Source organism: Amphibalanus amphitrite, unplaced genomic scaffold (genome assembly GCF_019059575.1).
Source record: "Amphibalanus amphitrite isolate SeventyFive unplaced genomic scaffold, NRLGWU_Aamphi_draft 000532F_arrow, whole genome shotgun sequence".
Lineage (NCBI taxonomy): Eukaryota > Metazoa > Arthropoda > Thecostraca > Balanomorpha > Balanidae > Amphibalanus > Amphibalanus amphitrite.
In genome coordinates this window covers 128,500-147,438 of record NW_024882026.1, presented here as the reverse complement: position 1 = coordinate 147,438, position 18,939 = coordinate 128,500, and the positions used below count along the sequence as shown (strand labels likewise).

General features: G+C 48.3%; 1 protein-coding gene across 2 annotated transcripts; it reads left to right on the top strand.

The window, feature by feature from the left end:
* The first annotated feature begins 394 nt into the window (after positions 1-394).
* LOC122393373 lies at positions 395-18,305 on the top strand. 2 transcript variants are annotated; one of them, XM_043389320.1, is made up of 3 exons: positions 395-591; positions 12,758-12,905; positions 17,604-18,305. In XM_043389320.1, the coding sequence occupies exons 2-3, from the start codon at positions 12,819-12,821 to the stop codon at positions 17,961-17,963; spliced, it is 447 nt and encodes a 148-aa protein (XP_043245255.1). In that variant the 5' UTR covers positions 395-591; positions 12,758-12,818; the 3' UTR covers positions 17,964-18,305. The 2 variants fall into 2 exon arrangements, with proteins under 2 accessions (XP_043245255.1, XP_043245256.1); XM_043389321.1 differs by lacking the exon at positions 395-591 and adding an exon at positions 5,057-5,141.
* The last annotated feature ends 634 nt before the right edge of the window (positions 18,306-18,939 follow it).

Genomic DNA, 18,939 nt, shown 5'->3' with positions numbered 1-18,939 from the left:
AACATTTCATCACAATCACAGTATGATTGCCTTCTGGCTTACAGGCTATCACGTCGGTGCATACCATTATCAATGCATGACTATGGTGGTTTGTTCCATTGTCTGGCAATAGGTAGGTACAGTACAGGCACCATTCACGCCCGTCTTTAAAACGTTCAGTACAGGAGCAACGCTCGCGGCTGTCAATACGCCGTGCCATAAAAAAGGTCAGTGTTCCGTTTCGAGCACCTCCAGGGCTCCATTTCGAGCACCTCCAGGGTTCTCGACTGAGCGCATTACTCGCGGTAATGCCGCCGACTCGGTGTCAGCGGAATGTTGGTATCGTTCACCATCGATCTGTAGCCGGGGGTTGTCCTCGTGACCCCCTCCCTCACCACCGGAGGGGGGAGCGGTCAGAATGGTAGTCGGGGGCTCGGCGGGCGGCCGCGGGGCCGCGTCGCCCGGGCCGGGTGTGAAAATAGTTGGGGAGACTTGTATTTCTATATTTTTGTGTCATTGCATCTCCGGAAGGTTGATTTCAAGATAGTTGTGACCTGAGACTTGCGATATCTGAAGCATATTTATTGATAAACTAAGGACGCGACGTCACGGGTAAGTTTCAAAGGCTGTCAGGTGCCGGAAACTGTATAACCTGACATCACAATTGTTCATTAACATTTTTAAGGACCCGTTTATTGACAACCTATCGACGAAGTTTCTTTTTATCTTTCCTTTGTATATCAAAGTGGGAGTGCTGATTCATTGTTTGAGCAGTGACGGTCTTCTATCTACCGTAAGAAGAGTTCTGTCTATTCTTGGGGTGCATGTTGTAAAACAAGGCTCCAGCCTCAATGCTAGGCAACGAGCCATCGACTGCGGATTACAGGTTAAATCATCTACACTATGTGATGTCATATACTCGGAATTTGTGTACCTTCTCTTTGTTACATGACGCACCACGAATGTGCATTGCTTGGTTATTCTCGGACAGATGGCATCATTCGAAAAATACTCGGAGATTATCTGATTGGCGATGACTTATAGAATCGACTCATTAGCCGTTTTCACGACGGAACTTTCGCAGAGGAACTTATTTGATACCTGAAAAGTACCTACTCTTTAAGGCCTTAACATCCCTCAAACTGAAATATTTTATGTTCAAAATAATTTTAGAAGTTTAAATCCGGGCATTCTTTGCCCTCAAATAACTTATTTATTTACAAACACAGCAATTTTCGGTTCTAGTAGCCCACCTTTCGACTATGAGGTATCAAATCAGCGTGGCAACTTGCTCCCTCTTTGCTCCCTCGGGTATCTAATTCCGGAATTCTTAAAAACAATGAAAGTATTTATCGAGTTCTCTTTTATACCTATTCAGTTATGTTTTAATGGTGATTAAAATATGGCAAATTTTTTAATTACATTTCACATAAGAAAAACACGCAAAACAATGAAACAAAAATAACTACGGTGGAAATAACCAATCAGCACCTCAGTAGGATATGACGTCATACAAGAATGGTGTTGAAGGCCGTTTGCAGTCCCGGCCGGTAGGTCACGTGACCGCCGGGAGCCTCGGGTCACGCGGCGGTCGGGAGTCGGACGCGGGACGTGGTCGCGGGTGGACGCGCGGGGCATCATGCTTTGCTTTGCTTGCTTTGTCAACTTAATATAACTTACGATCGCATACGTGTGAAACCCAAACACTGCTCAGTGCCCTTAGAAATTGAGTTTTGGAAAGCTCAAGTCCCTATAGCTCCTCAGGTCGGCAACAGTTGAAGCCTCATCTGGACTAGTGAAAAAAGCGAGGGTAAGGAACCTTGTGTTGCTTTTTCTTTTACCGTTATAATTATCTCAAACCATCACAATTTTGAGTTGCCACATTGTCTGGTTCACTACATTCGTGTAAAACTTGGTGAAGGCTGGTGGCTCAAAGAAAGGTGAAGATATTTGTTTAAGTGCCTAATCCGTGAAATATCCCGGCTTTACAAATCTACACTTTTCATTTTTTCCACGATACATTTTTTTAATTTGTTAAAATTTATTCAACATTTGTTAAAAGGGGCTTTGGTTTAATGTAAACTAGATCATAAAGTTTACTATAGTTTTGTGCAAAACCTGGTGGCTGAAGAAAATAGTAATTTTGCTAAAATGATGTGCGGAAATTTGTTGCTTTCCAATTTCCAAATCAAATTACTCATACCTATATTTCATTCAAAATTAGGAGGCATTTTTGCTGTTTTTTCTTGCAACATGAACTGAGTTTGGGTACAGTGCTCCGGAAACGTTGTTTAAGCCAGCTAGAGCAGTTTCCATAAAAATTGTTTAGATAGTTGACATGGCATGTTGACAACGGTTTTGCTGTTTCTAAAAAAGTGAAAAATATTTTCCTGCATTAAACAGACAAGGCATGTTATTCTCATAAGCTATCGAATGTGTGTGCGTGTGTGTGTTTCTTTAAGCTGTCAATTGTAACTTCAGTTACTTCACTTTAGAACATATTGCCCAGAATGCGTCACTGATCATGAGCTGGTATATCATATCATATGTAGCAAATACATAAATGGGAATAGTGTGTCATGAATTTTTGTGCATGCTTCTGGATCATCTGTAATTACATCAAAGGCTCGGCTCAAGAGTGTCCTGCCGACCAGCTTATGCCCAACCCTTTCTGTCCGCAGAACGTCTTCCGTCGCCTGCGACTCCCGCACGCCGTTTGCGCCCCGGCCGTCCGTACCGGTCTTCGCGCTGCGAGCCGCGCTGCTGGAGTTCGCGGCGGCGTCGTGGAGCTCCCATCGGGACAACGTGTGATGCCCGCGTCGAGCTTATAAGCCGTGAGCTTCGATTGGCGGCTCACGCGGTCACCAGCTGTATGTACAGCCTCGGCCCCGACGACCCCGCTAATGGCCGAGACCGGCATACCCCCTGCATGGGTCCGCTGTCCGGCGCAGCGCTGGCCGCCCGCATGTTACGTTTGGCTGTATCGCTGCCCAGCGGGAGCGCGCTCCACGCTGCGGTAGAGGTACACGTTGCGACCCGACTGAGGACCGCAACCGGATGGTGAGACGTCGGCCTCTGCGCCCTGGCCGGGGTAGGCGTGACCGACGTCACAGTGGAGGAACACCCAAACAAGACCAGCCCACCGTCGGAGCAGCATGGAAATATCATGTTCTGCCTGGACGTCGGACCCGGCGGCCGCAGAGCACCTGCACACGTGCGGAGAGGGGCGCTGGAGGCGCGGCTTCTGACATCCCGCGGCGCGGTTGCTGGCAATACCTGACAACGGCGGCAATGGAGGCGGTTGGGAACAGCTGCAGCAATGGTGATGGCGGTGATGGCGACATGGCGGTTTGGGACTTCATCTCAGCGCGGCCGCCGCCCAGGCGCCGCTACGCCCGGCTGCTCAGCCACCTACCGGATGGCGGGGTGGCCCTTACGGCCCTCACGCCCGTTCGGTCTGCGGCCACGTTCTGGGGTGGCGGTCGCGGGGTTAGCGGCGTTGGACTTCGTCCTTTATCCAGACTGCACCGTACCATCTGAACGGATGGATCTGCCAAGAAAGATGACATCCAAGGCGGCTATGAGGCGATCACAAAGCTTCAGCAAGAGCTTCTCCTTCATGGGGCCGGCCGGCCGTTAAGTCGCAACACCGGCTGCCGAGTGCCAACAGCTGCGTGCGCTGGCGCCGACGCGTTGTGGGCCGCGCTGCTGACGCTCAAGCTGCGATATCAACCATCTATGAATAAGTGGCAGCGGTGGCGGCTTGTCAGTTGTTAACGTGCCTTTGCAGACGTTGTGAATAGCCCGCGTTGGAATCGCATGGTTGGCAACACCACGCAAGCTAAAATGGGCTTCCTTGATGAACCTACTTTTTAAGCATTGTAGCCTTTGTAATTTTTGATGTTTTGCTGTAGGTATTAGTTTCTACATATATACTATATAGGCACTCACGTGCTTTGAATCGCGCAATGCAATTGAACCATGGTAAAGACAATGATAAATGAACTGAGAGCTGACATGCCCCATGCTTTGTGTGTGTGTGTGTGTGTGTGTGTGTTTTTTTTTTTGGCGAGTCGATAAAAGTGGTTTTGGACACTAGATGAGTTTTTAGGGGTGTGGTGAGGGGGAATGTAATTCCACAGACCTTTTGTCAGATTCACCAATGCAGTAGGTCTGTGCGGTATTTAGATATCGGAGCATTCTTTGAAAGTCGTGAATAGGGCAACTGAGTACCTACCTATAGCCGTGATATCCCCTCACAAAAACTTCTTTTAAATAACCGGGGATAAGTACATAAGCAGAGTAATTGCTATTACGAACACCTAGGTATCACAATGCTGAGCGAATAGGAAAATCTATAGATGGAGAATTGTGCCGCGTTACGGGTGCTCGGGCGCAGCCAATCCAGCGTTACCCCAGCGGTGACCTTGACCCGCATCGTCTGTCTCGGCTCCAAAGCCAAACCGGCGTGGAATTGGGAGCGCTCGAGCACTCATGGTCCAGCGCAATTCTCCACCTGAATCCATTCCTGATACACATTTGCTTGCTCATAGTCATGTAACCCCGGTAAATTCATCTAACTTTCGTATTGGTCGCTCCATAGACAGATGGCCACAGATATCAACTTAAAAGGCCATTGTTGCATTCATTTAGTGGAGATCATTAAAGAGCCGTGATAGGCCACAAGTCGCGTGACATCATACGTGTAACAACCAATGACGTCGGCCTGCAAAACCCAATGGAAGCGGCTAGCAGCGTGCAATAAAACAGGGCGCTGCTTTCTAAATGTCTGTCGTGCGCCATAAATGAATATATCTTTTGTAGTGTGGCAACTCAGTATCTTTTTTTAACTATTGTACTAGTATTTAATAATTTCATAATTTTATAATTGTGCTTACGCTTTATGTTGATGTTAGTGATAAATCCTTAGATAAAGTAAATCGATGTGATATTTAATAGAAAAATAGCAAACTAACGCGCCATTCATTCGAAAGCTGGTAAACCTACTAAAAAGAACTACTAAAATTCCTGAGGAACCAAAGGATTAAATTGGTATCAAATAGATGCCTGCTATTCCGTCGTGAAAACGGCCATTACCTACTTTCTCTTTTGCACTGCGAGAAGGCACAAGGCTTTATGTGTATGTAATGTATTATTACGCCGTAAGTGTTGCAATTTGTTTTGTGATGATCTGCAGAAAATGCTTCCTATGATTTGCAGCTCGCTGAAGTTGTGATCATAATTGATATGATCTATGGGTATGCATATACTTGAGTGTGATCTGTATAACCGTAATGGCATTCCTATTTAATTTCAGTGTGGAGCTGCTTCGTGAAATGCTCCCAGCTGCGAAACAGCACCGATTTTCTTTGCGCCGTAGGCGGTAGCGCACCTGCACTATATGTCCATTCATACTATTTTATTCACACGTTAGATGAATATGAAATTCAGAGCTACCGAAAGCCTTTGTCCTCCGACTTTTCGAATACGTGTTAATTAAACACCTAAGCCGTCAGAATCCGCCGCTGCCAAGTCTCGTTAAATTTACTTTGGACGATCGGTCAACACATATCACTGCTCAAAGCGGCACGGCAGTCATGTCACCGGCAAAGGTCAAGGTTAAATCGCATCAAAAATACACAGACACACGACGGCTTCCAACGCTCATCGGTGGAGCGATGGCTTCCATAACACCGGTCTTTGTCCCCGTAAGAGGCACCAATGGCCCATGATTCACGCTTCTAGGAAGGGAGGTCCGGGAAGGGTACCTATAAAAGTGCGGGGGAGGGGGATAGTGGGGCGAAGGGTGAAGAAGTCTGTAAAATGTCGAGAAAGAACGAGACTATTTAACGATGCTCAGGTCATGGTAGTTGGTAGGTAGGTTGCAGATTGCAGAATACAGTTACGACTTGCTGTGGTTGTCATTTTTTTTTTTGCATTAGACTGGGGTTTCCCGATAAGAAGCCGTCCAAACAGATATTTTACTTATAATCGAATAGACTCGTCTCGCTGACAGCATAACATCATGGGGGACATTGGAGTCGCCGAAATTGAAAACTATAACGGCTATTTTGCCGGCCGTTTTCATCTTTTTGTCTAGCTAATTAGGGTGAATAGGTCAAAAACGCCCCCCTTAAAGGTAGTGTGCCACCTTTGAAAGATTTCCCATTTTATTTTTCCTAGGATAAGAAGCTTCTATTTTTACCTAATATCGCAAAAAAAAATCAAAAATGGGCCTGGAATAGTGCCTTTTTCGCCTAAAAGTTTTTCGGTTTTTAGATATGTATAACAACTGTAGTGGGCTCACCTGCAAACAGGCGTCGGGCAACAATCGCGAATGCGGCGCACTTGTGACAATAAGCAAAGGTCATTATAGTGTTACGACCATACGACGTACGGGAATGAGTTATCAGCTGTCTAATCGTAGACAACACAATGTCGAGCCTTAAACTGTAAGCCCGTATTGTATTGTTTCTTTTATTTGGCTGTCGAACATTATTTATGGTTTGAAATATGATTTTATGTAAAATAATTGATATGAAAAAGCCGTCTTATAAGTTATGACCCCATTTCACCACACGCAAGTGGCAGAAATGACAATGATCAGCTGACGCATTTTTCTTGGCCGAAGTCAGAGCGCGCGGCCCGACGCACCACGCGTATTTGGAAATTCCGACCTCGACGAGCATCAGAAGCCACCTAACAGGCGTGTTCGAAACCGCAGGAGATGATGATGAACGGGTTTATCGAAACTTGATTGGATGAGCATATCGGTAATAGCGATTTCAGTGTGTGCATTTATTGTTCATAGTGGTGTGAAATGTGGTTGGGGTACGACCGACAACCCGTCGGGGCGAATTTCGCACTGGGGTACTCAAAATTTGAAGAATTTAAGACGTTTCCATGAGTTTTGAAGGTATGGATAAGTTCTAAAAATCCGGTTCTCCTTATCTGGGCCATTAACTCCATACGGTCCAAGAAAGCTGGCACACTACCTTTAACCCGCGAGTTGCTGGGGGGGGGGGGAGGCGTTAAACGCCCCCACTTTTTTCGCCGGGCCATAGCATAAAAACGGCGCGCCGCAGGCGCGCCAAATTTTGGGTACCTGTAGGGAATTGATTGAAGTTTATTGTGACAAAGTTTCAAAAAAATAGGTCGGAAAATTTTTGAGATATCGAGGTTTTAGTGACGTCATGATTTCTGAGTTTTCGACCAAAAACGGCAATGTTCAAAAAATCATATAAAATCACAGAATAGACATACAGACATGCCGTCAACGCCATTAGACTGCCAATACCATGGAAAATCAAATGGCTATCTTCGATTATTGATTATCGTTCCGCATTTTCCAAAATCTTGAACTGAATCTTGGCAATTTCTCGTGACTACTTCACGACCATGATACATGAATTTCTTAACCCGCGCCCTGCTGGGGGGGGTGTTTGAACACCCCCCCTTGTGGTTTTTCGCGAATATCTCAAAAACGGCGGCGCGGAGCGCCGCCGTTTTTGGTACACCTTATCATACATCAATTCTACACATGTTGTGAAAATTTCAGACCAAGGTCATTCAAGGTCAGGTCACCAGGTCACTTGAAGTGACCTCACCTCATAAAAAGTTTCAATGTCTGTCATAGCTACACCGAGTGACCGATCGCTTTGAAACTTTCAGCGATTGCTAAGAGCAATAGTATGTACAAAATGTATATCTCAGAATTTTGATATCGATGACCTAAGGTCAGGTCAATTTTGCGACCTCCCCATTATAAGTCAATGGGAGAAAAATGAAATGCGTCTCTTTTGGACGAAAGACATTATAAACACTCCCAAACACCGAATTACAAGTGGTTTAGACACACTGAACATGAAAATGGTGTCCGTGACCCTTGTTTATGCCCTGAGGTCATCTTAGGTCACGAATGGTATCTAACAGTTTTTCGCAAATAACTTTTGATAGAGGCATGCTAGAGCGATGAAAATGCCTTATATGTGTTCAGCTCGACGATACGGATCGACTGATATGCAACATGACCCTTTCCGGTCAGGTCATGACCTTGACCTGAGGTCAAATTTTCAAGTTGACCTTTCCAGGTCAAGTTATAGTTCATTCGATGCGTCTTGACGAGAGGAACACGATGCCGGTAAAAGTAAGCTCGTACACGGCTTGGGTCAAAAGTTATTGCAGAAAAACTGTTTCCGAAAAAATCGGCTATTTTTGCAGTTTTTGCCCCCTGTAGGCAAAACCGTTGACGTTAGGTCAAATCTGAGAGAATTACTCAGAAAGGGCGTTAATAGGGCTATCGAATGCACTTTTCCGCGGCGCTGTAGCTCTATTGGTTCCCGAGTTATGCGTTGGCTTCTTGGAAATTTTCGACATTCGACCTGGAAATCGGCGAAATTTTGCCTTCAATGACCTCTGGTGACCTGACCTTTGACCTGACCAAAAAATTGACCGAAGTGATTTCGTCATTATTTTTTACGCTCTTTCGAACGCCGCCTTCCGCGTATCGCTACGTGGCCCAGGAGCCGAGTTAGAAGGGGGGGGGTGTTCAAACACCCCCCCCCAGCAGGGCGTGGAAATCCAGGACCCCCAGCAGGGCGCGGGTTATATTGAACTTTTTTAGCCAAACACGTACACATATGATAAAATGAATGTCACCATCGTGTTCTACGCCCCAAATTACCCATAAAACATGCGTCACAGGCTGCGAATATCAGTTTTTATTTTCGGGGATATGTGCCTGCCCGGTTGACCTGACCTTGACCCTGACCTATGCTTGACTGACCCCTGCATGGAGCTGACACTTTTGTAGGCCTTATATGATGGATTGTGCACCGTTTTGACAGAGTTTATGATGAGAGGCGCCCATTGCGAAGTCCTGAAGTCCATGCTACTGAAAGCCCGATTTCAGGTGTTTGACCTGACCTTGACCTGACCTGTGACCTCAAAATTCAACTTTGAAGTACTCATCTGAAGCGTCTCGTCGCGTTCTTTCGTTTGCCGCCTCGTGCGTTTCGCTGCGCCTATTGGTTCTCGAGTTATCGGCTGGGGGCGTTTAACGCCCCCCCCCCCCCCAGCAAACGGTGGGTGGCGAAATACCCCAGCAACTGCCGGGTTAAGCGCGAAACCTTCTGACACTCAACCCAACACAGATTACTCAAGTCTTTGGGCACCATCATGTAGCTCATTCTTTTTACTACGCTTTGAGACCAAGAAAAGACACCTGCGTGTGGTATTTAACCCTCGCCGGACCTATTGGTTTTCTACATACGCGCCGGCCGAGGGGGGGGGGGGGGGCGGGTACGACCCCCCCCTCGCCGTTTCGCCCCTGGTGGAGCTAGCGCGTCGCGGAAAAAACGAGCGTGTGCGCCGTTACGAGACGCAGAGATTGGTACCCGATTTTAAGGTCCTAGGTCAACCGGTGACCTCTGAGGTCAGGTCAAGTGCCCCAGGGTACGGTTCAGTTTTTGGTGAATAACTTCGCAAAAAACGGCCGCAGAGCGCCGATTTTGGCAGCATCGTGTTCGCCTCGCTCAGGCGCGTCGAATGATATACTTTTTGTCCGGGTCAGGTCAACTTGGGGTGTTGACCTCAGGTCAAGGTCAGGTCAGCACCCCCAGGTCACGAAGTTGGTCGAAAGAGGTCATGTCGCATATCATTCGATTCGGCAGGCCTTCCTGAGTCCATTGGTGCCTTTCCCGACTCGCTAACTCAATTTGATCAAGAGTTATTGACGAAAAACTAATTTGACCTTGATGACGTCATAAATGACGTCACGCAAGGTCAACATTGCAAAAGTGACGCATCTAACCTTGCAAGGAGTGCATCAAATCACGATTCCGTGTGCTTGAGATAGTTGGAGATCGTTCCCGGCGCCAGAATAGCAGTTTGAATTTTTCCCCATTGACTTATAATGGTGAGGTCACGAAAATGACCTGACCTCATATGACCTTTAGGAAAAATCCGAGATATACAAGTTGTGGGACTCATAATGGATACTAGATCCTGCAAGTTTCATTTCCCTGTGACATCTCCTCTGGCAGTGAGGGCGTTGCGAAGTTGCGACATCTGAAGACCGTGCAGAGGTTCACTTATGACGTCATAGGTCAGTGACCTGACCTGACCCAAAAATGCGGTTGGTGTCAAAAGATCCGGCTTGGATCAAAGGTCAGGTATGCCAAGTTTCAGCTCTCTATCGCCAGCGTGTTCGGAGCTATCGCGAAAAAACCCTATGGGGGGGGGCGGCACCCGCCCCCCCCCCCTCGGCCGGCGAGGGTTAACCCCCTAAAAAGGTTTTCGCATACCCTTACAAAAGGGCGTTTTGCCCCACACCCTGCAGGTAATACGCCCACACCCATGTGCAAAGCGCCCCCACCCCATCTATCAACAGAACATGATGAACATGGCAGAACTTGACGTCATTCTGACGTCATTTGTGGTCAACCTATCATAGCCTTTGGAATAAAATTTTGTTGCAATGTGTAAAATGGATGCCCGGAGGAGTCCTGAGAGTTTGGTGACGATATCTGCAGTCGTTTAGGATATATCAGCAAAAAAGGACAGGGAGAGGCCTTTTCGGCCCCGACCTACAGGGCGCTACCCTGCACTCTCACCACCGTGCAAAACGCCCCCCTTACAGAAAACTGGGGGCGTCTTGCCCCATGCATCGAGTAGGCGTCTTTCCCCATCCACTCCATTTCCGGTCAACAAAATATTGACAAAAAAACGCGCCACTAACGCCGCAGCATAATAAATTCAACAGAATGACAATAAAACGCAGTTTTGAGTGATGTGCACAATAGTAAGTTGTGTGGTATAAAGAGGGCATCAAAATATTAGGAATCTTCTGTAAAAACAACAAAAACAACACTCAAGACCAACATCAGCACCTACCCACGCTGCTCCTCATGACGCAGAACCGGAAATAGAGACCTACGTAAACAAGCAGCTGACTGTTCTGAAAGACAGGATAAAACACCTATTCGTCGATAAGAAATACGATTTTTTTAGGGGAGGCGTTTAACCTAGGGGTGCGTTTTCCCCACAGTTACCCTATTCGTTCGTCCTTTTCGTTTCTTGCTTCTTTTTTGTTGTTCTTTTTTACCACGGTCATCGTAATGGTCGGTGGGCTGGGAAAGTATGCATACTTTTCCGTCCATCATCCATGCACCGTCCTCCATTAATTGCTAGTCGAATATCCAAAGTTGCCTCTTCTATAAAGGGTAGCAACGTGTGAAAGCCTACCCTTATGCACTCCCACGGCCTTTGCAAAGGGAGTGTCGTCACTAAGAACATTCATTAGCCCATCACCCCCCCCCCCCCTACACAGCCATTTCAGTGGCCAGGCATGTGCTGCCTCTTCAGGCAGAGTATATCTCCACAGGTGTTTGTGTGCTCATCCCATTTGTTCCCCGTGTCAACACCCAGTGACACATTTGTCACATGTGTCAACACCGTCTGGCCGATTTCCGTGCATGTCATGTATCAGACAGGTCGAATGGCACACGTGAGATCCAGCTCATCGCTGTCTGCGGCCCACTTACGGCCAGATCGCGTGACCCCGGATGACACAACGTGGCACGTGATGACCACACCCAGGCTGCCAGTTGCTGTGTGACTTGAGTGATGAAATCTAAGGTTGCGGCTGCTAAACTTAAAAGACCAAACATATTTCTTTTGTTTCTGCAGTGACTTTCGACAACTTATAAGATTAAATATTTTCTTTTGTTTCCAGTGACTTTCGATGACCAGAGTTATTAATTTATACGGGTTTCCGATCCCTTTACCTATTTGAAACGCTTACCTTCATTTGTTTCAATTTATAAATCAAGAGTTTCATTCATATTTCATAAATCTGCTCATGGGGTTTTGGGACAATTCTTAGCTTGATGATCAGATGTTCACCTTAGCGCTTACGTAAACGTATGCGTCGGCTCAGCAAATTTAAATATGAATGCATAACGGAGTACGGACATGTCTGCCTACCGCTAACACCCTAACACATTGCAGATGGCGTGAGATAACACTGGCACTCATTAATTACCCTGTGAACACCGGAAGCCAGCATACCTACCTTCTCACGCCAATACTGCCCCCCCCCCCCTCCCAACTAAACCAACCTCATTCATCATACATCACTCACACATTGTATTCCTATTTGCGAGTTTGCTGTGACCCAGAAGCCGTCTGTTCCCGTGGATTTGCCGACTTATCGACCGGGATCGCGTGTTCGCGCCCAGTGTGAGCTGACGTTCCATTGATTATACATGACCCGATGGGTAGCCACTGGAGTTGGGCCACTTCTGATGGCACCAAGGTGGGATTGAGGGGTGGAAACGAATGGGGGCGTGACATGAAGGGGGCGAATAGAGATTGACGAATGAACGAATAGCCGACGGATTATGAGGAGTGACAGCCGAGGGTAAGGGTAAGCCGAGGGTAAGCCGAAGCCGAAGGAACGATAGGACGACGGACGCAGACAGATAGGGCGAATAAGTCGAGACAGGGGAGTGAGTGACAATAAGTGAGACAATAAGTGAGATTCGAGACTGTCTTCCCGACTGGTCTGACGGGACCAGGATTTTAGACTGTTAGTCTGTCATGGGTGGCGACGAAAAAGCACAATTTTACACGGAAACCTGTACAAAATAAGGACCGATTTTATCAGCATCCCCACCCTACGTGTTTTACGACACCCAGTCACATCGATTCCCGATCACATCCACACAGAAACTGATATGATGTCCGTTGTCACCGCCACGCTCTGTTTTATTTACAGTGTTTGGTGCTCCACGGAGATCAATGACAAACCTGTGACGTCAGAGTGACGTCACGCCACAATGACGAACAACATGGGGAAGTCTGCGGCCGTCGCCAAGCGAAAATCACACACTCTACCACCGCTGGAAGGCGGAACACAGGCAACGGTGCTGTCGTAGCACAGAGACGTGATTTTGAAAATCGTCATGTGAACTGTGAACTACAAAGTCTGGGGGTGAAGATGTTATAACAGCCTAAGGGCGTACCTAATTTTGGTAGTATGTTTTGCGTGTCTGCAGCATGGAAGGGGAAGCTGGGGTTCCCTGGACTCCGGCTCCTCTAATGCTGTGACTTCCTTCATAGTTGTGATTTGTTACTGCCCCTATCTCCCTCTCAGGAGTCGCATAAAGCTACCCTCCGTGACCCCTCACGCACTGTTAAGATCATAGGCGTAGGAACAGGGGGGGGCCAGGTGGGCAAGTGCCCACCCACTTTTCGAGGTGGGGGGACCAACCATGTGTTTTGGCCCACCCACTTTTTACTCGAGGCCCCTCGTCTTCATTTGAGAGGACGTTGTCACCTTCCAGAATAAACAAACTCGGTAAAAATAAGTTCCACGAATCCCCACGCACGGACTCCAGGGGGCCGTGATGGATCCAAGGAGGCCCTCTGTTCATACTTGTCAGTCGAAGCCCCTGTGACTGATGGTCTGAGAGGCCCTAGTGGATCTGAGGAGGCCCCAATATCCACACTGGTCTGGGGAGGCCCCTGACACTGTCGGTCTGGGAGGCCCCTCTATCCACACTAGTCAGAATAGGCCCCTGACACTGGCGGTCTAGCCGAGGCCCCCTACCCTCACTATCAGACGAGGCCCCGCTATCCTCAATAGTCAGAAGAGGCCCCTGAGACTGATGGTCTGGGAGGCCTATCCATCTACACTGTAGTCAGAGGAGGCCCCTGAGACTGATGACCTGAGAGGCCCTTATAATCACACCAGGCAGAAGAGGCCCATGAGACTGATGGCCTGGGAAGCCCTTATATTCAAACTAGGCAGAGGAGGCCCCTGAGACTGATGGTATGAGAGGCCCTCATATTCACACCAGTCAGAAGAGGCCCCCGAGGCTGATGGCTGTGAGGCCCTTCTGTTCATATAACTGGCCACTGGAGGCCCCTGAAACCGGTGTTCTGGGAGGGCCCTCTATCCACACTAGTCAGAAGAGGCCCCTGAGACCGATGGTCTGAGGAGAGGCTCTTATATTCATACTGGCCACAAGAGGCCCCTGAGACTGATAGTCAGAGAGGTCCACTTCTAATGAATCTGAGGGGGACCTCTATCCACCTTTACACTTTTCTAGGGAGGCCCCCGAGACTGATGGTCTGAGAGGGCCTTTTATTTATACTGTCCACAGGAGCCCCCTGAGATTAATGGTCTGAGAGGCTCTTCTATTTATACTAACCAGAGGAGGCCCCTAGGATTGATTGTCTAACAGGCCCTTCTATTTATACTAGCCAGAGGAGGCCCATGAGACTGATGGTCTGAGAGGCCCTTCTATTCAAACTAGGCAGATGAGGCCCCTGAGAATGATAGTCCGAAGAGCCATGCGGCGGCAACTGGCCGTGGCCATATTTCGGCTCTGTAGGGCCCCACAGAGCTCATGAGAGCACCTCAAGGGCTCCTAAGTAGACACGCTTATCCCCTTAAAGGGACCCTCCCACCTTAACATTAGATTTGAGTTGAGATAGCCAAAATGGGGTCCCTGGCTCACAATTACCGGTTTCGGCACTCACAACATCGAGAAATGCCTTAAATCGGAAATATTGAATTTCAAAATTGCAGCATTTTGATTCAGAGGGGCTAATGCATAGGAATACCCCTCTGAATGTGTGACGTCAGCGCAGATATCTAACGATTTTTAAATGTTTGACTAAAACGTTTTGTAGCACGCGGTGGTATATGCTGCTTTGCGCGCAACAAATGACGCACTTTCAAATAAAGTCGCTAGGAACAGCGGAGATCCCAAAAAGTAAACAAAAGTAAAAGTCTAATATCTTGAAAACCGGTGAATATTTTTCGATGAAATTTGGTAGATATTCGTTTTTGCTCTTTCTGAACCGAGCGACATCACTTTCATGCCAATTCATTAACTTTTTGAAGGTGGGAGGGTCCCTTTAACCTTCCAGGCGGTGGGGGGGCAATTTTTTGCCCCCCCCCCCCTTTACTTTTTTCGATATATCTCGAGAACCGCTGCGCCGATCGTCACCAAACTTTCAGTACCCTCCCGGGAGCAGCTAGCGCACATGGTGACCAAACATTTTTCCAAAGGCTATGATAGGTTGGCCGCTAATGACGTAAGAGTGACGTCATTTCTGCCATTTTCGACCCAAAAAAAGGTTTCGCGGGAAGAGCTGTCAGGCCTACAGCTTTAGAGATACAGAAAAATGTTTTAGACATAAAAGGTGTGGAATCAAAAGGGCTACAAAACTGCTATTTCGGTTTTTCAAATTTTTTGGATTTTGACCCCCAAAAATCAAAAAATAGATTTTTTTTAATATAATAGCCAAAAAATCCAAAAAGTATTTTGAATTTCGAAAAAACCGGAATATATGTGATAGTCCCTACCGCCTTCTATCTACATACCAAATTTGAGATCGATACCTCGTTTTTTGGCCAAGTTATAGCGAAAAAACTGTTCAAAATTGATGACGTCAAATTTTCAAACTCAATTTTTAGCAATTCTAGACCTCGTAGCGCACAACAAAGACCACCATTAGACTCCCCGTGACGAGCTGCATCGAATCGATACCCATTTTGTGCAAAAATATCAACTTTGAAATTTGACCTTTTTTGACCTGACCTTGACCTGACCTCCACCAGAAAGTGACCTAAACCGTACCTGATGCTCTTATAAACAACACCATTGAGTTGGAAATGAAAAACTGGCCATAAAACATGCATCACATAACCTTAGTAAAGTTGGGCTCATGTGGTGACCCTTGGTGACCTTTGGTGACCTGACCTGTGACCTGACCTGGTATGACCAGTGACCTCTAATAGCAACATATGTACTAGACAACTGACGCCTTATCGCTGATTTTCGACAAAATGCGTTTTACTCGGTGTTATAGCGCTTTCCCTAGAAGCCCTGTGAACGGTTAAACATTTTATCTTTGACCTGACCTGTGACGTCATCGGTGACCCCGAGGTCAATGAAATTTGGTTTCCCTCGACAAATTTGACAGGGCTATCGAACGCCGTTTGAATTTTTCGGATCCGTCCAGTAGTTTCGGAGATACGGGGGGGGGGCAAAAAAGTGCCCCCCCCCACCGCGTGGAAGGTGGCTGGTAGGCCCACCGCCTGCCGGGTTAAGGGTGCCACGCCGGCTTCTGAAGGCTCCTTGTAGGCATCTAAGGGCCCTTTCCGGCCTCTAACGGCTCCACCCGCCTGTGATGGCTCCACACCAGTGTTTATGAGCGCCACAGCGGCGCCTTTGAGGGTCATACTAGTGTCTCTTAGGGCCCTATATCGGTGGCTCTTGGGGGCCCCACACCGGCGCCTCTGTGGGCCACCACACCTGTGCATCTCAAGGCTCTATAGGTACATCTGAAGGACCCACACCGACACCCCTGAGGGCCACACACCAGTATCTCGGAGCTCTGAAGGCCCCACACCGGTGACTCTGAGGACTTACCGGCTCCTGAGAGCACCATGTTGATGTCTAACGGCTCCACAAGGCCACTGAAGGCACCACACAAGCTATCACTGAGCTCTAATGTCCATGTACCGGCCTCTGAGGGATTTAAGCCAGCGCATTCATAGCTCCACACCAGCAATTGTAAGGGCTTCACACTGAAGTATCTGAGGGTTCCATACCGGTGTCTCTAAGGGCCACACACCGGCATCTCTGAGGGCCCCATACCGGCTTCTCCGAGGGTCCACATCTGGCGGGCACCCATCAGCGACTGAAGGTCCCACACTGTCGACTCCGAGAGCCCTATCTGCGTCTGGGAGCACCATGCCGTCTCTAAGAACCACAGCGGCTCCTCCGTACGAAAGATGGGCGTCTGCATGCCAAAGGGGAGCGGTTCTGAGACAGTAGGGCACCTACGTGCAATAGAGGGGCGCCTATGAATCCCATAGGGGCGTCTCAATGCGAAAGAGGGGCGCCTCTGAGGCCTACATATATGGGCGTCCACATGCAATAGAGGTCTGCAGACTGCAATTGATCAATGCCATGGGGGTGCATTCATAAGAAACAGGCGCGCCGGCATGGCAAAGAGAGGCGCCTTCAAGTGTCCATAAAAGAGAGACAGACGCCTAACTATGATGCGCACATTGTATGCGACAACGGGGCGACTGTGGGACATATAGGGATGTCTCTGATGACTATACATAGGGCGCTTATATGCCAAAGAGGACGCCTATGAAGCTAATGGGGGCACCTGGGAAACGAGGAAGACATTTGTGCAAGGGTTTTCAGGGGTCATGCGCCGTTTGCGGCAAATAGATTTTTAAAAAATCGGAGGGGAATAAGTTTTAAAAATGGTGCGGACTTTCCGCACTGTTCGCTTAAGCGGTTACGCCCCTGGGTACATCTGCCCGATCTCAGAAGCTAGATTTGGAGGTCATACTTGAAAGCAGCCAGCAGGACGAGGCAAAAGTTGGAGGCCCCTGAAAATAGGAGGCCCCCTGGAAAAGGAGGCCCCTTGACAGGGTGGCCCACCCACTTTTCATGACGTTCCTACGCCCGTGGTTAAGATTTAGTGACTCATTCGGCCCTCCCAGCACCTCTGTAAACCCCATGACTCCCCTTCACTCCGCAGAAGAACCTGTTGACCCGTGTTCTGACTCCCGTCTCTGTCCACAGACGCCGTCCTCGTGTCTGAGCTACTCTCCTCCGGCGACCACCGAGGGCCGACGGCGGACCCGGTCCATGGACCCCGCCCAACTCCCCACATTAGAGCCCCCCGCCGGGGGAGGTATCTGGCCCGCCCCACAGCGCGCCATCAGTGTGGAGAGTGTCAGCGGGGGTCGGCCGGCGGTCTCCACCTCCCCGAGCTCCCCGCGCCGTGAGCCCCACGTCCGGGCGCGCGCCGGCAGCTTCCGGCTGAAGGACGGTCTTCAGCACAAGCAGCCGCGCGCCACGGAACCGGAAGAGCCGATCGCAGCGCCCCGCGGCGGCAAACCGTTGAACCTGCAGCCGATTGACACCAGGCGGACGACGTAGGGGATATCAGGGCACTAAAGAGTCTAAAAGGGAGATATGCTAAAAGCGACGCCTCCGTCGGACTGACCCAGGCTATAAGAGTGGCTTTTTGCAAACTACATATCAGCCGTTGTGCAATAGGGCAGTTCGAATAAAGACGAGTTTTGTCTGACATCATTGCGTTAAAAACTGCACACATCGCTCTGCGGGCAAGTTAGGATGACAAGTGACACCGACTGACCAATGCTAGCTGAACGCTGGTAAGGTGAATGCCTATGGCCTGTAGCTAGTCTAGCTGCTTCATGCTTGAAGACGCCGGAATATAAGATCTGCATCATGATCCATGCATGATGATCTGTGACATGCGTAGCGTTGTCGCTGAATCGCTCGACCGAACGGCAGCTTTATAACTTCTCTACATATAGAGAAGTATGTGCTTCAATTTTAGCCTTTAGTAGAGGTGAATCATATAGAAATATCGCATCTTTGAGACAACAGTTGTTCAATACACTCATCTTAGTCATTATAAGCGCAGTTTAGTATCTTGCATTGCTGAGTGCTGACCGAGAGACGGTGCTTTCAAAGTTATCATAAGGCAGCATCGCTTTATGGTCTTCAAAACTTCAGTTTATTTTACAAATTTCTTCGAAACTAAGATTTTTCCTGCTTATTTGTATCACAACAACCGAATAACTTCCGCGCTGTCCTCCAAATAGACCACCAACGTAAAAATGGCCAACTTTCATATCACACTTTTATTCATCACACGACGATGAAATGACACACACTTATCCAGACTGACAAGACGGATAGCACAGTACACTGTATTACCACTTTGTGTTAAACATCCCAACACCTTCACAGAACAACGATAACGACTTTATTCGTGGTACCCCATCAATTAGAGCACATCACCTACGTGGCATGGGCATCAGACGCTGCCAAAGAAATCCCCTTATCGTAGCGCGTCGGTTTCTCGCGGCTCAAATGGCGATGG